Source organism: Perna viridis, chromosome 15 (assembly GCF_037379345.1).
Source record: "Perna viridis isolate PV_CMFRI_1.1 ecotype Kerala chromosome 15, ASM3737934v1, whole genome shotgun sequence".
In the NCBI taxonomy this organism is placed as follows: Eukaryota; Metazoa; Mollusca; class Bivalvia; order Mytilida; family Mytilidae; genus Perna; species Perna viridis.
Genome location: NC_142459.1, coordinates 4,933,696 through 4,951,985, shown reverse-complemented (window position 1 = coordinate 4,951,985; position 18,290 = coordinate 4,933,696). Strand labels below are relative to the sequence as shown.

The 18,290-nt window shown below is 35.3% G+C and overlaps 1 protein-coding gene across 2 annotated transcripts; it reads right to left on the bottom strand.

The window, feature by feature from the left end:
• Positions 1-1,100: 1,100 nt before the first annotated feature.
• Positions 1,101-18,226, bottom strand: LOC148596660 (ankyrin repeat and SOCS box protein 3-like). Of its 2 annotated transcripts, none has more exons than XM_088564000.1 (8): positions 18,101-18,226; positions 13,422-13,470; positions 11,955-12,041; positions 9,525-9,626; positions 7,271-7,372; positions 6,388-6,498; positions 5,658-5,768; positions 1,101-3,944 (listed from the first exon to the last, which is right to left on the bottom strand). In XM_088564000.1, exons 2-8 carry the CDS (start codon positions 13,452-13,454, stop codon positions 3,846-3,848), a joined length of 645 nt encoding a protein of 214 aa, XP_088420126.1. In that variant the 5' UTR covers positions 13,455-13,470; positions 18,101-18,226; the 3' UTR covers positions 1,101-3,845. The 2 variants fall into 2 exon arrangements, with proteins under 2 accessions (XP_088420126.1, XP_088420125.1); XM_088563999.1 differs by lacking the exon at positions 18,101-18,226 and adding an exon at positions 17,434-17,937.
• Positions 18,227-18,290: the final 64 nt, after the last annotated feature.

Sequence of the window (18,290 nt, the reverse complement as noted above, 5' to 3'; positions counted from 1 at the left end):
TATGAAGGCCCTGTCTAGCAGATGCCTCTCCTCTTCTTATCATAATTTGATATTGCTTGGCCACTTCTAGTTAGCCAAAGTTAAACGTACTGCTTTACCCACAAATCCAGATTAGTTCCATTTTTACGGTGGTATTCAGGGGAATCATTGCAAGAATTTTTTTTTGTCCTGATGGAAGACTTTTGTTCATGTTCATACTGTTACTTTAAGTTACAAATGGTATAGAAAATCCGCTAGCTAAGTTGCCGAGTAAGATCAATAAAATAAAGTATTACTTTTACAGTAATGAAGAAGTAATCAAGGGAACCAAGGTTATAGCGGTAATCAAAAGAATGTAACACAGGGACAAAGACAAGACATGGAAAGCAGACATACACAACAAAGAACATAAAGTAACTAAAATCATACATACAAAGTAACAAAAGCAAATGAGCAACTCGGACTCCACTAAAACCTGGGAGCATGGACCAGATGCACAAGTAGAGTAAGCGTCCTCTGCTTTTCTAGAAACACCCGCCGAGTTGCTCATAAAAAGTCCGGGGTAGACGAGGTAGGAAAGGAAAACTATGAAACGTTGAACAAATAAGTTTTTATGGCGCTGATGGTTACCCCGTAACGATCCACGGGTTCATGATGACGACCATAAAACCTTTGTTGTGATGACTTCAATCGTGTAGCAACATAACTCTGCTCCAGAAGCCTATAAGTTAGAATTCAAGCGCGATACAAAAAGTCTGCGTAGTTTCGGCAAACTCTGGCATAACGTATGAGTTAATTGCACCGGTTGGGTAAGGGTCTTCTGCGTTCTCTAAAGCATTCGCTAAACAGTAATGAAGAGGGTGTCTGTTTATTATAAGAATAAAGGATGAAACTCTTTATGTTTCTTCATGTTAAAGCTCCTGATCTAAGATTGTCCATAAAGCACAAAATAATGGACCTTCATTTATGAATTGGATCACATGAAAACGTCCAGCGGCTTTCTACGGAGATATAAAGGGGAGACTTCTGCAAAGCTTGCACAAATAAAAGTAGTAATAGAACTCGGGTCACAAAAGATTAGGATAGTCAATTTTTAATTAAATAATTATAGCAACTGACTATTTCAAATAAATATTGGTTTATTGTTTGAACAGCAGCCCAAGTAACAGCACTGCAATCATTCACGCCATCATTAGTGACTTGGAAATTTGTAATTTTCTTTCAGTTTAAAACAGTTTTATAAGATTAGAGGGTTTGTATCAGACTTTCTATACTAATTTCATGTTCATCGTCTGAATATAACTGAAATATTGCTGCTCGGACGTTAAACCCCAACAAACAAACAAAGACTTTCTATACTCACGTAAAATAAAATAACGATCACAAAAGCACGTTTTGTGTACTTTGACATTTCTATGGATTAAGGATACTTGCACAAAGACTAACGGTTAACTGATAAGTGAGAATAACGGATTGTTAATGTAGATAATTAATGATACCAACTAAATGGCTATATGATCAGGCGCCTAATGCTATTTGTTCTGGTAAACTGAGGGAAATTGATTTAGCACGAACCTTTTAAGAATATATATATCAAATGTGTATTTTTCTTCACAAAAAAATAATCAGTTCAGCAAAAGAGAGTATTCAATCAAAGACGACAACAATAAGCGTGTTTCAACAGCCAATTCAGAAAGAATACAGATAAGTTATGAACTGCATAGAAAGCAAATAATATTAGAGTAGAACTAGTTCAAATATAACAAAATTAGAAACAGCCCTCTTAAGATATGATAAATGACCAAAGTCTTCGGAGTACCGTATCCGATGATGGCTAGAAGTGCACTTCACACAATAAATACTTCTCACAAATTTCAACCGTACCTATAGATGATCTAGACTAAAATCATCCAGACTTTCCACGGACATTGGAAAGCTATATTGAAAGTATTTATATAACAAAAGAGATACATTATGTATCCAAGTACAATTGCTCTATCTTTGCAACTGAAGTTAAATAAAAGCTTAGAACAATGTACATTCCTTACAAGTAGGAGTATTGCAAATGTTGCAAATTGAATGTCATCTTCAAAAATGTACATGCCTCCTAGACTAATATCGCTCATAAGTTGTAATAGGAAAATAATGCAACCTGTCATACACTAACATGTATGTAGTCATATTCATTCTATCAATTTCATAAACAGATACCAATCTGGCTTCATACCTAAACACTCAATAGTACGCCAAGTGGTTCAAATGTTTATTTCTAAGTAAAGATTCTAATGAAGTTTGTTTGTTTGTTGGTGTTTAACGTCCGAGCAGCAATATTTCAGCTATATTCAGACAATGAATATGAAATGGATGATAAAATGAAAATGAAATGAAAATAAAAAAAGGATGGGTCACAAGGACAATAGGGTCGACAAATCTTGACTGCCACTGGAAAAAGAGAGTATGGGTAAGGTAGGGCAATTTAGCCCCCTGTGGCGGAGCGCAAAGGTTCCTACTCCTATTGAATACCACAGCAGGGTTCTTTAACGTGCGAGGAATGTGGCATCTTTCCCAACACGGTGCACCACTATGGTTTTATTTATTCGTGTATATATTATCTTGAATAGTAGGAACTCAATGAGATACGTATACCCGATTGACGTATGGATAGATTAATTGGACATCTTAATAACCAAATTTATTTTTAAACATTATAACTTGGAACAATTAGGTGTAACAGTGTCCAATTAAATAATTTTCATTGTTTATAAAAGTCCCTTAATCGTCTGTTAGAATATATATGTTTGGTTGAAGCAGATTACATCACCAGGCTATCCAGTAAATAAATTTCTGACCGTTGAATAGTAAGGACTTACTACGACTACTTAACAATATACATATTGAAGATAACCTATTTTGATCTAGATGAAACATGGGTACTGTTAAAAATTGTCAATCAAAAGATAATGTCAAGTTGTATACTTAACACCAATAGCTTCCAATTGACAACGGGAGCAGGTATACCCTCGACCAGACTTGGTATTTGTTGTTCTTCTGTATCAGCAGCTACTTGAATTTGCATTTGCGCTCCGTGCAGGTCCGGGTGTTAAAAGAATAGGCCTGCAGCAGCGCTAAGCTTGTCGTAAAATGCGACTAAATAGTGCTCAGAAACCTAGCCAGGGGCTAGGCGCTCTGCCCACAGAGCAACTGGGATGTGTGCCCCAGGTGGTGGAATGGGGTACCCCTGGCGTGTTACATGCTGGGATTGTCAGGCTATAATACGGAAAACCTGACCGCAAACCATAGTGGTGCACCGTGTTGGAAAAGATGCCACGTTCCTCGCACGTTAAAGAACCCTGCTGTGGTATTCGATAGGAGTAGGAACTTTTGCGCTCCGCCACAGGAGGCTAAATTGCCCGACCTTACCCATCCCCCTTTTTCCTGTGGCAATCAAAATTTGTCCACCCTATTATCTTTGTGACCCATCCTTTTTTTTTCATTTCATGTTCATTTTATCAAGCTACATGCCAGGGATACCCCAACCCACCACCCACGACATACAACCCAGTTTCATAGCGCCTTAGCCCCCGGTCAAGGTTCTGGCGACTTGAAGTTGCCTTTTACGACATGCTTAGTGCTGCCGCGAGCCTATTCTTTTGACACCCGCACGGAGCCTCTATATTTTTACCATTTTACAAATCTTTAAGAATACAGTTTTTGTCGTCACATAAAACACTAATTAACTCATTTGAAATGTATATTTCTATGTGAAATTCGAAGATAGAAGATGTTCCATGTTATTGTGATGATTTATCTTGTAGTTACTCAATGAGTACAACAGCATTTAATATATAATTAGACACACATTTTTGTCAGTAATAGCATGATCGCTTGGCATCTTTAGGTTGCTTCAACAGTTTAATAATCTTAGTTAAATTTCGTAGCTCAGCGAGTTCTAATGGTGACTGGTTCTGAAAATCAACAAGGGAATATTATATATTCATATGTATCAATAAAATATTCTTTAGTTTGAAATATATTGATTGATTGATTGATTGGGCGCTCTTCGGCATATAGTTCATGCATTTCGGTCATGACAAATCGAGCAGATCCTGTTTCGTGCTAGTCCGACACGATGAGCTGAATCTTTGATGCGCAAGCTCACAGAAGCAACAATCCGCAGGTACGCATGTCGCTCCACTCGGACAAGTTATCAGGGTTCCCACAAGACCGGAAAACGGGAAAATGCCGGGAATTTCGTTTTAGGTGTTCCCGGTCGGGAATAGACCGTGAAATCTAATAAAATTATAAAAATCCGGAAGAAAACCGTGAATTTTAACATCGCGAAGTTCTGATTAAAGTTTGGGTTAGCTCCCTTCGATCGTATAAGTTTCGTCCCCGAAATAGTTCGTACCTGTTAAATGTCGAGTAGTGTAATTTAAGAAATGAAAGTAGAATTTTGGGACGAGTTTGATAGTGGCGTATTACTTTCAAAATCATATTCTTATTTGCGCTTAACATTAATGGGTTTTAACATTGCGATTAAGCGATGATAAATCATTAAGAACCCATGGCGCGTCTCTCAAGTTTTGTTCCACGCCAGCATTGGCAGACACAGATTGGAGAAAGGGATTTTTTCCCGGACAAGTTAACTATAAATTCGAACACTTTTGATTCAATTAATATTTCGGAGAACATAGCAGGCAGTCATGCTTTCAATTAGAATATTCATTGGGGTTGTAATAAGGCTGTCTTTGTCAATGTATAATAATAAAATATGGAGATATGGAATCAATGCCAACCAGACACCAAATCCCCAGAATTTTGATTGTCGTACAGTCTCCAACTTGGATTTAACCCCTGTACGTCAATCTGTGATATCTTTTTGCAAGATTTTTCAACATATGTAGCACTTCTTAACATTTGGAGTAAATCAAAGTTCTGCATGAATAAAAAAAATACTAGATTACAAATTTAAAAAGTTTCATTCTATTTGTTCATACAAATCACAATGTGAATAAATAAAGGGATAACAAGTAAATGTACATGAGAAAAATCCAAACAAATACATGGTAAAACCCAAGTAAATGGAACAATGCTTTTATTATTGTTCTTCATTTTTAAATCAGCATGAGACCTTCAACAGTGAGCAATTGTTCATACTTCATAGTAAGTTCAAGAGAAGACAGTCCCTTAGCACTGGTTTGAGTGGATTTCAATTGCTAGATTGCTATAGTATTGGTTAGTAAAGGCTGCTTTATGAACAGCTAGTAAACCATCCAGTAATCAAGTGTCAAGGATCCAAGGGACAAAACAAATTGGGTATAAAGCATCGATCGCATTAACTCCAAATTAGAGTGAGATCAGGTGCTTCGACAGGGTAAGCATCTCCTGCTATGCTAGCATCACCCGTCGTGCAATATAACAAGCAAGGAATATATTCAAGGAAAAGACCTTGAAAATTGTAAAAAAAAATAAAGACCTTGAAAAGTCCTTGAATTTCAGGATAAGACTGTTGTGGGAACCCTGAGTTATATGTCTGAGCCATTCAGTGTTCACTCCATCCCATACAAACCGAATGCTAAGCGAAAAAGCAGTTACTAACAATTTTACATCCATAGGTAACGGCACTGGAAGACCAACGATGCGGTTTGTTCGAAAACACATTTCCGTCTACATTTTACCTGCTTGTTCTTCAAAGTTGTATCGGCTCCATATCGTAATAGTAGTTTAACCATATTTATTATGTTAGGAAGATGGGATCTTGCAACGACAGTATGGAGCGGCGTATTACCCTGAAAACAAATGATAGATTAAACTACTAAATTTAAAATTCTGCGTTGTGATGCCAGTTTATACTCAATGCCAAACGTGAAAACAAAAGGGTATTTTTTCAGAGTTGGTTAAAACTGAAGTTACGAAAGGGTTATTAATAAAAGGCCTTCAATGTTCTTGAACATAGTCAAAACTTTTTTCATGAGTCATGATAAATAGCCAGTATCTCATCAAGGCCTTACCGTTGGTGTGTACGACTAATGATGTGCCTGGAAGGCATGCGAAAGAAACTATGCACAATAAGATATATTCGTTTTAGTGTACCTATTACTTAAGGGGCTTAGTTAAACATAATTCTTAATCCTACATCTTAGCCAAATATAAATGATAGACCAGGTTGTCATACATATTAATTTAGTCATTAGTTCAACATTTGATACATTTGATATTGTATTTGTTTCGCGATTTGATGATAATGCAAATCAAATAGATAGGTATAAATTGTTTAACTAAACTTATTGTCCGGCAACCTAATGTTGAAACCTCTAAAATATTGATACACAATTTATCTCATTTTTATCTTTTTTAATAAAGTATTTATAAATTAACAGATCAATATCATATAAATGTATACGTTACTTCAGAGTCAGGACAATCAACGTCAGCCCCAGCCTTAAGTAAACACTCCGCGGCAGCTTCCTGGTTGTTAAAAATGGCAATATGGAGGGCTGTCCATTCCTTCATCTGCCACTAGTCAATGATAAAATACTTTTTCAGAAGACAAAATGTTATAGAAACCACAATAGTGAGAATGACACAAAATCATGTTATGTTAATATACAATGTATAAAAAAAAATATGATACACCGTCTCATCATCATGCGTATTTACATGTGATGCCCAACTTTCTTGTAAGATTTCCTCAAATTACCGTTAGGGGTTTAGTTGCGCTTTTTGAGGTTTCAACACCTTTAAGTTGGTTTAACTCCTTTCGTGTAATTTCTTTAAACTCCAAACTGCTTTTTTTTCGGTGGTGTATATGTATAATAATCATGCCACGTTTAAACACTGAACGCCAAACGGTATGAAAAGGGGAAAAAAAACAGGCAGTGGGTAGCACATGATAAATTCTGTAATAAAAAAAAATCGCATATTTCATATCACAAATGCATTCTTTCTCAGAGGTGAATAATAGCTATGAATAAAGAGAAATGAATTACACAGAAAGCATTGAAATTCACTGAAAAGGAAGATAACTCTTTAATTTGAGCAAAACTTGGTTGCTTTGTTATGGAACTAAAGCCAAAATATTTTCCGAGCCATCAGTTTCGGATTAAAAAAAAACAAAACTTTATACTTTTTGACACACACACGATACATTTATTATATTGGAACAAAAAATACTATTATAAAATTAACCCTGTCCCATTTAAATAATAGGATCTGCTAGATTTCGACATTGACATCCTCTGAAAGTTGTAGAGCGGACACGGAAAAAAGCAATAACATCCAAATTGTTTACTTTTTCTTCTAGACGAATATTAACATCGGCTCCGGCCTTGACCAAAGTGTCGATTACGTCTTTATAACCTTTGTCAGCTGCTGACATCAAGGGGGTGAAACCCTAAAACGAAAGACACGATAATATAGTTATATTTTTAGTATTGCAAAGTAAAATATCACAATCATTAAAGTCGTTAAATCAAATATGGGTATGAAATGTGTATACAAACAATTCTGTTTTAACCCATGTCAGTGAAAGAAATTAGCAGTAAACCTACGGACTGAGTCTATGTAAAATCAAGCAGGTCTATAATGAAATTGGCTCAAGTTGCTTTAATGTGTACTGTGCTGTCTATGTAAAATTATGATGGGTCTATGTTGATAAAAAATTCAGTTTCTAACACTGCGATCTAAATATGAAACCCAACGTTTTGTTTGTTTCTTTGTTGGGGTTTAACGTCCGAGCAGCAATATTTCAGCCATATTCAGACGATGAACATGAAATGGATGATAAAATGAACATGAAATGATGATGAAATGAAAAAAGGGATGGGACACAAGGACAATGGGGTCGAAAAATTTTGATTGCCATTGAAAATGGGGAGAGGTGGGTAGGGTCGGGCATTTTTGCCTCCTGTGGCGGAGCCCTATGGTTCCTACTCCGGGAGAATACCACAGTAGAGTTCTTTAACGTGCGAGGAACGTGGCATCTTTCCCAACACGGTGCACCACTATGGTTTGCGGTCAGGTTTTCCGTATTATAGCCTGACAACCCCAACATGTAACACGCCAGGGGTATCCCATTCCACCACCTGGAGCACACATCCCAGTTGCTCTGTGGGCAGAGCGCCCTAGTCCCCGGCTAGGGTTCTGAGCACTATTTAGTCGCCTTTTACGACAAGCTTAGCGCTGCTGCAGGCCTATTCTTTTAACACCCGGACCTGCACGGGGCTGAAACCCAACGGCACTCTATTTCAGCCACAAAATGGATGATATAATATCAATATCAGTTAAACTAGACAACTTAAAGGGAATCGACCTCTGTTGCATAATCGGTTTTAAGCACGAAGAAACTTGCGCTACAACGATGAACATAAGAAATTCAAGAAAGATGCATATCTTAACAAAAATGACTATGTTGGCAATCCCATGAGATTCTAGAAGAGGTTTTATCTGAAGAATAAACAAACGGAAAAATATACATACTTCTATTGCGACCAATGCTAAAATACGATAATTTCTCTTTAACAACTGGGGAGTGTAGGAGACGAAAACAGCATTATGTGTTGTTCCTTGCAAAAAGGCATATATTCGGAAGTGGAGCTTTCACCAACGTCAAAAGCGGAACTTTTAAGTTTTCTCAGGGTATTTGGAACGGAAATGTAGTATTTAATAGCTGAGTGTGTGTACGGCTTAGTTAGATAGGCAAAAGGTACGGATAATGAATAATAATACGATAACTAATTGGAAAGAATGAATAACCTACACATAATTACGAATGTCGAAGAACGCCTAGATTTAACGAGCGTGCGAAATCTTAATGCGTTTTTGGCACGAATGATCGTATTTTGGTTATTGACGATAACCAATTGTTTATCATATTTATTAAATAGATTTCTTCCATTATTCGTTGCAATTTTAGATATAAATTTTAAATTTGATGTACGGCGGATTGATGTTCGTGTCGTGACGTTTCAGCGGGAGAAAGTCCGAACATGAATTTACCTAACAGTGTGAAATATCGAAATTTTTAACACATGGAACATTCGGTAAATCACTGCTATTTATACAACAACGTCCCATTCTTTTTGATAAACAAACATTTCTTTCACCCAATCAAAAATACACCCTGTCACAATGCTACTAGTAAGACTCGACATAAGAATCATGCAAAATATGATTAATGGTTGGAAAGCCTACCTATTTTTTATGTTTTGTCTAAAATATCACAGTAAACAGAAAGTAACATGTGGGTTTTCTTATAACCCATGTTCATAGGAGATAATAATTATATAGAATACACTGTAGACTTCAAAATTAAGGGAGATGACGCAGTATATGATACTCAAATACAATAGAATCTATTGGATTTTCATAGTTGATTATCCCCTAAGAGCGGGCAGATATGAATGAATAATTACACATTTCACAATACAGACCCATAAAAAACTTAATTACAAAATAAAACTATGTGGCTTTTTGGGGGTGTATCACATTTTTCAGATTTTGCATGATTCTTACAACAACAGGTACTTAATACAACAAAACCTCACATTTCCCCCGGTTCGATGATCAAAACTTGCTCCTGACTTCAACAGTAACTGAACAATAGGATTAAATCCTTGATCAGCGGCTATATCTAATGCAGTGGTATCCTAAAAAAACATAACATTGTATTACCAGTGAAAATTTGACATGAGTGCCCCTTGCAATTGTTGTTGATTTTGTTTTTTGGTTTGTTTTTTTTTTTGGGGGGGGGATTGTTTTGTGTGTTTCTTCCTATTTTATGGGCAACGGGGAATGGGGTATATGAATGGGGAATGGGGCGAGGGAATAATTTTGATTGGTCAATAAAAAACAATTTTCTGTCTTTTTCCGCAAGCAACGTACCTATCATAATTCTATGACAACAATTTTAAAGAGTTTTTAATTTTGGAGTAATTTTTTTTAATGATTACAGGTGTCGCAATTCGTTATCCGTTGACATTTTTTAATATTTAATACACTTGTACAATATTTAATTTCTTATCATTATAGATTAAAAATTTTCGCGCTCATACAATTTCTAAATATGTCATTTGGACTGATTCAAATTAACTTTAGTGTCAGAGACCCTCGCAGCACGATTTTAATATTGACCTATGAGAGATATTGACCATTGTTTTTGTTTTATATGAAATGTTGATTCCCTGTCTTTTGTCGCATCCACAAAAAGGATAAAAATATTACCACTTTGGATATTTAAAACAATAATTTTAGACCAATATTGAAATTATAAATGTTACAGATGTTACAACCTGCAGAAATATGTCATTTTTAAGATTTTGGACTGAAATATGAGTGTCGAAACCACCAACCGGTCACTTATATTGCCATGTTTGATATTTTAAACATTAATTTTGGACCATTATTGAAATTGAAATTGTTCACACCCTTACAATCTGCAGAAATATGTTATTTTTGAGAAATTGAACTGAAATTAATGTGTCACAGCAATACAAATGATGTTTTTTTTACATTTTGTTTAACATTCTAAACAATGATATAGGATCTTTATAGAAATTTTAAGTATTAGCACTCATTCATTTTGCAAAAATATCTCATTATTAAGAACTTGGTCTGAAAAAATATGTTTTACAGAAATCAACACAATACTTATCTTGACAATTTTAACATTTAATACAATAGTTTTAGACTGATAGGTATATTAAAAGCGTACACACATATACACTTATACAAATATATGTCATTTTGAAGGTTTCTGACTGAAATATGAGTGTCGCAACCACTAACTGGATACTAATATTGCCATTTTTAATATTTTAAACAATAAATTTGGACCAATATTGAAATTAAAACTGTTTGCATTTGCATTCTTACAATCTGCAGAAATATGTCATTTTGAAGATTTTGGACAGAAATACGAATGTCGCAACCACCAATTGGATACTAATATTGCCATTTTTAATATTTTGAACAATAATTTTTGACCATTTTTGAAATTAAAGTTGTTCGCACCAATACAATTTGCAGAAATATGTCATTTTGGGAAACTGTACTGACATTAATGTGCCCCAGCCACATATGATGCTTATTGTGACTATTTTTACATTTTAAACAATAATATCTATCCTTTATTGAAATTAAATTTGTTTGTACCCATACAGTTTACAGAAATATGTTATTTTGTGGGACTGGGACTGAATATAAATACAATGGAAATTAGTGTTTCCCTATTACTAATTTGGAATAAAATAAGAAAATCCATTTTTTAAGAATCATTTTAGAAATTAAATTCGTTCACATTTTTCATATATATCTATAGATTTAAGCATATTTTGCATGATTATTTCTAATGCAGCCCGGAGTGGCGAAAATACGCAATGCAAGTATCGCGTGATTTTGATAATTCTCGAACCGGCGGCAAGTTTCTAAAGTCAATATTCATTGCACATAACTAATGCATTATACGTGTTTGATAAAACGTTCACTTTACTTTATTTTCAGAATTGAGAATAGGCATTGTACAACAGGAAATAAATCGATTCGAAGGGGGGTGGAGCAATTAGGAATGGGTAAGGGAACGGAACCATGGGATATGGAGCAATGGAATATGGGGCAAATGGGAAGTTTATCCCATACAGGGACTGTATTTACGAAAATTTTCACAGGGACGTAACCCGCCAACGCACAGAAATCGGGTTGGCGGTTTAATTGGGGAAAAGAAAAAACAGTAAAACTTAAATTATTTTCACTTTGGTATGTAGCTTAATGATTTGAAATAAGTTGTTCAACAACTTGGATAAGTCAGTATTTGATATACTGCTATCCTGCTATCCATGGTTCCAATCGGACAGTAAACCAGTTTGTCGGATTGGAGGGTTAGTTCAATCAAAATTTAAAAAACAGGAAGTCAAAGTCGGGAATATGACATCTAGATTTATTATTGACGATAAATAGCAAACTATATATTATACATGTACCTCAAAACTGTAGTTCACATCAGACCCGCTATTTATAGAAATTCTCACTACTTCAAGATTTCCTGCAATGGTCGCTCCAAGTAATCGCTGTAAATGCAGCATTATTATTATGATATACAATACTTCATACAAAAATCACAAATTTCTATTTGATAACCATTATACTTATATATAATATTGTGTTATAATGATCTATTCCTTTCTATCTACGCGATGATTGGTAGTTACGATATATTACCCTCTTCACAATTTCAGTGTTCATTTCCTTTGTTTTGTTTTAACTATTGTTGATTAACTAGATGTTTAAATACTAGTAAATTTCTTTCGTTAGACATTCACTATATCTAAGGTATTGCAACAATTACACTTGAATTTTTTTAATGTTTAGTAGATGTGAATAAAAGTGTGATATTTTAAAGGTAATCAGGGGAACCAATATTCTAGTGAAATCAAAAGAATGTAATTCAGGGACAAAGATCAGACATTGAAAACAGACACACACAACAAATAACATAAACTAACCAAAATAATACAAAACAACTAAAGTAAATGAGAAACCCGGACTCCACTAAAAACTTGCATGGATCAAGTGCACTGGTAAGCTAGGAAAGCGTCTTTTGCTTTTCTAGAAAAACCCGCCGAGTTGCTCAAGTCCAGGGTATACGAAAAAGGAAAGGAAAAATATAACACAAATAGTATTCAGTAAACTATAACACATATTGCCTGCAGCAGAGGGTAATAACCGAGTAATCGATTACGTCTCAGGTGCCATATCTTCCTCGTGTGGATAAATGGTTCCAATATACCATTCGTTGTATGGGGTATAAACTTAGAAATCAACAAATCAAAGATTATACCAAAAATCATGCACATCTTTAGAGTGTTGCAACCGCTAGTCTTGATAAACAATTGCACGTAATCTGACTATAGTGACACTAAAATGTACAATCAAACAAAAATACCCTATAAAACCACGTACAGAAATATATTGAATTAAGTATATCAAACATAAAATGTAAGAAATAAAATACCAGGTTTACATAAGAGGGGAAGGATGGAGTAAGTTTTGTAAATTGATATTCTAAAATCTGTAGGTAGTGTAAGCTTTTCCATTGAAACTACAGATATAAATGTATGAATCATGGATTTTTTTCACAAACGTAAACTTAATTAGGTACTCGCTCAGGTTTCTTTTAACGCCTGGCGAACTCAATATTGCGAAATTGACCATTTCTTTTTTTTTTTTTTTTTTTTTTTTTTTTTTTGCTTGTGGTATATTCAAACAATACAATATTAGAACTGAGCGATTGATTTTAAAGGGACTCTCTAAAAATATATCACTCGAATCATGTAGATGTTATAAGAAAACTGCATAATTCTGATATAATATCCTTCTTTGAAAATTAGAAGTAGTCACAAACGTTGATAAATTTAACTTCAAATTCACTACGTAACAAAATAACATACTCTGCCTTTTACGTCGGGAGAATCGCCCTCCATTCTGTTTAAAGTACTTCTGGAAAGGAGGAAGAAACACGTTACATTAAAATACAAGTCCATACCTGAAATTACACTAACACTCACAAGTTAAAATAAAACAAACGGCCATTTGGTCATGATTTAAAACCAACTCCACTCTGAAAACCACTGTCATACATACATGTATGTGTTTTTACATAAATAGAATGAAATTATGCAAGACAAAATAATGAGGTCGAAAATATAGGTACATGTACAATTACGGACATGGGATTGATTGTTTGGTTGATTTTTATCTGTTAACCGTTCTTAGTAAATGGTTCATGAATAATCAGTACGAGAGCAAATTAAACGAGAATCAATAAGTGGTTCATAGGAGCATGAATCGATTACCTGGTTAGCTGTTTGCCTTTCAAGGCAACAATTTTTACTCTAGAAGAGTAGGTAGGACTTATCATAAGGATCATTTTATCAATTGAAAGTTTCGTTCTATCTATTTTAGGTTTCAAGATATTGGCTGAAAACTGTAAAAAGGTCATTGTTCAACTTTCAAGGGCAATTTCTCTCACAAGAAGCCGTCTGACAATATTGACTGATTGGTTGATTGATTGTTGGGATTTGACGCCCGAGCAGCAATATTTCTGCTATAATCAGACGATGAACATGAAGTGGATGATAAAATGAACATGAAATGATGAAATGAAAAATGGGATGGGACACAAGGATAATGGGGCCTGACAACCCCAGCATGTAACACGCCAGGGATACCCCATTCCACCACCTGGGGCACACAACCCAGTTGCTCTGTGGACAGAGCGCCCTGGCCCCCGGTCAAGGTTCTGAGCACTATTTAGTCGCCTTTTACGACAAGCTTAGCGCTGCTGCAGGCCTATTCTTTTGACACCCGGATCTGCACGAGGTGGATAATTTTGAAAGCCTTATAATAAGGATCATTTCAGCAATTGAAAGAAACAGGCTAAACCTAACGGTTTTTTGGATATATACATGAGACTTCGGACTGATCCCTTTGTTCTAGTTTTAGTAATAGAAGCCATATCTTTCCAGGGATCAAAAATAAGCAGTAAAAATAGGAAGGAAGAATGGGAAACAAGAACAAGTAAAATTTCGACTACCACCGGAAAAAGGGAGAGATGGGTAAGGGCGACGAACTTGTCAACCTGTACGATTGATTGATTATTGAGGTTTAAAGTCCAAGCAACAATATCTCAGCCATATTCAGGCGATGAACATGAAGTGGATGATAAAATGAACATGAAATGATGATAATGAAATGAAAATTGGGATGGGATACAATGATAATAGGGTCAAATGTTTTGATTGCCACTAGCAAAAGGGAGGGATGGGTAGGGTCGGGCAATTTAGCCTCCTATGGCGGAGCCCTATGGTTCATACTCCGGAAGAATACCACATCGGGGTTCTTTAACGTGCGAGGAACGTGGCATCTTTCCCAACACGGTGCACCACTATGGTTTGCGGTCAGGTTTTCCGTATTATAGCTCGACAACCTCAGCATGTAACACGCCAGGGGTACCCCATTCCACCACCTGGGGCATGATCAAATTGTTAACTTTTCACAAGGCATTCTGACGATTGATGATTCTGTTGAATTTTGAAAGTGAATGCAATACCTTTTACTTTCTGTTTCTTTATAGTGATTACTCTTCACAAACTTTTGTCAATTTTGAAACCACCCATAAATAGTTTACCAAATGATCCAAGCAATGAACTCAAGTGAATTATGAAATTAAGAATATATTAGGTGGACAGTACTTCTAGTTTGAACTTACAAACGCAACTAATAGTATATTCATTGGACATAAAGATAATATTGAAATTGATATCTTAAAGGGTTAATTGAGTATAGAAGGACTTCCATTATTCAATGGAAAATTTTTAAGGGAATTAAAGAACACAAGAAAGGGGGACCTTTTGATAATTGGACTGTCTTAAGGATGTTCTAAGCCATCAGCTGTCTCTGTGTAACCTAATGATTTAGAAATAAATTACAAATGCTTTTAAATAATGTTGATCAACAAATTTCAGTCGTTTAAACTTCTCTCGATTCACCAGCAACAGTCTTCATAAAAATCGTGAAACAGTATTCAGGCTATCATGGGTGCGAAGGGTGTTTGGCTATGTAAAATAACATTTCCTGAAATAGACTCCATGTTAAAGACAGATGAAGATTTTCCTAATAGAACTGATGAAGATCACCATATGGGTCTAATTGGAATGAAATCCACTGTAGTAAAACAATGACACTTCTTCAAATTAAACTAGAAAGTCAAATAACGACACAATGACATATTAATGACCAACATATTCTGACTATGGACAGGAGCATGTCTGCAGTGTAGTTTTATACGGTCCTAACCACACCCCTTTCGCGTAAGGTAAAAAAAAATTATTGAAACAACAAACACACCATAAAATTCACTCCGTTATATCCAATTACTTCCATCGAATCCAACAACATACAACATATGGACAAAGTGAGATACAAATGTATCCATTAAAGAATGCTTGCTGTTTTTATATTCATCTTTATATTTCTTTCAGGTGATAGTGATTACCCCGATACTACACCTCAGGTGATAGTGATTACCCCGATACTACACCTCAGGTGATAGTGTTTAACCCGATACTACACCTTTCAGAATGTGACAATTCAAAAACCACGCAGTGGGTTGCACATGACAAATTATGTTTCCGATCTTTTTTTCACTCATTTCATATCACAAGTGCATCCTTTCTCAAAGTCAACAATTTGTTTTTGGTTAAATTCAACGATTAAAGAGTAAACAAATACAGTAAGCATTGAAATTCATCCAATGCAGGGAGATAACTCTCTAATTTGAGCGAAGTATGGTTGCTTTGTAAGGGAACATTAAATTCTTTGTCAATTTAAAACAGACATTTAACTTTTTTGACATACACCTGATATAAACATTACATCTAACAAAACATTCAGTGGGATGTAATTGACCATGTGCCACCCATTTTAGGGGATCTACCTGACATATATATGGACAGTCTCTTAATAAGACCATGCAATGGTATGGAAATAAGTCTACAAGGTGTTCCCGAAAAAAGAAAAAACAGTAAATTAAAAAAGATTTCATTGCAAGAGACGAGTTTATGTTGAAGATGTAATTAAATACCAGACCAAATAAGCCTATGATAGAGGTGATTCATGGTGTAGAATGATCTTCCGAAGTTACTTTAAAATCAAGGAAATCAAGCTCAGTGCCAATTTCAATCACGAAGTTTTCATTTCTATCCCGAAAGTACAAAACAAAAACAGGAACAAAGTAGGACTGGTTTTATGGTCTGTAACTGTCAATGAATGCCTTATGTCTGAATTTTATTAAGGCTATTAATTAGAGCAGGGTTATGTTGCTGCAAGATTGAAGTTATCACTATAAAAGTTTTATGGTCGTCATCATGAACTCCCCTACATCGTCACTGTGTATCCATCTGCACAATGAAAACTCACTTGTTCAACGTGTCATAGCTTTCCTTTCCTCTTTCGTTTATCCCGGACCTGATTTTTTATATTAAACAACTCGGCGGGTGTTTCTAGAAAAGCAGAGGACGCTTACACTACCGGTGCACCTGGTCCTTGCTCCCAGTTCTTAGTGGAGTCCGAGTTGCTCATTTACTTTTGTTACTTTGTATGTATAATTTTAGTTACTTTATGTTCTTCGTTGTGTATGTCTGTTTTCCATGTCTGGTTTTTGACCCTGGATTACATTCTTTTGATTACCGCTATATCCTTGGTTCCCTTTATTACTCTTTCGATTGCCGATATAACCTTGGTTCCCTTGATTACTCATGTATAGTTAGGGTCAGATGGACTGTTCCACTTTATTGTGTCAGAGTACGGTGAAAACTTTGAAATATGATATTTTTATTTTATTTGTAAACCCAAATCCATGCTAAAGCTGGGTATCAGTTAAAAGTGACGGATAATGCCTACCTTAAATACATAAAAACTGACTTTGCAACAAAGCAGGATGCAATGCTTAACTTTTGCGAGGCTCTTACTAAATATTCACGAATTGTTACACTTAGTATTCCATTTTCTATCTACTACACTCCTTTCCTTAGATAATCCTTCGAGATTGATTGAATGATTGATTGTTGGGCTTTAACGCCTGAGGAGAAATATTTCAGCTATATTCAGGCGATGAACATGAAAGGGATGGTAAAATAAACAAGACGTGATGATGATGAAATGAAAAAAGGGATGTTCATCGTCGGCATATAGCTGAAATATTGCTGCTCGGGCGTTAAACCCAAACATTCACTCAATCAACCTGTGCAACACACATCGTATAATCGCAAAGTTCAAGATCAATAAAGCAACAGATGCTCAGCTATTATCATCTTCTGGTTCAATGCGCAATGTTACTACTTCAAAGTTAAGTCTACCTGGTTACCAATGTCAACCCCCAACACATGTCTCCTATGTTTGAATTATTTATTAAATCAAAATGCAAGATGCGAACATGTCCAATGATGAAAAACTCCTCTGTGCCTCACTAATGTAGGAAGGAAATTGTTTAAATGTAAACAACCTGAAAGGTGTACATTTATAGAATCATTTAAAGAAATTGGAGTGCAACAAATACATCACGGCTTACCTGCTAGCTCAAATCTCTGAAACAATTATTTCTTTTAACAGTTCATTCCATCATATTTGTGCACATTGTTTGTGAAGTATGTATGATAATCGATGAAATAAAATACGTCATTGCATTAAATTGAGGTACCAATAAGGGAATAGATAAAGTTGGCATCTATAAACTCGGTCATATCATTTTGTGGCTTTCT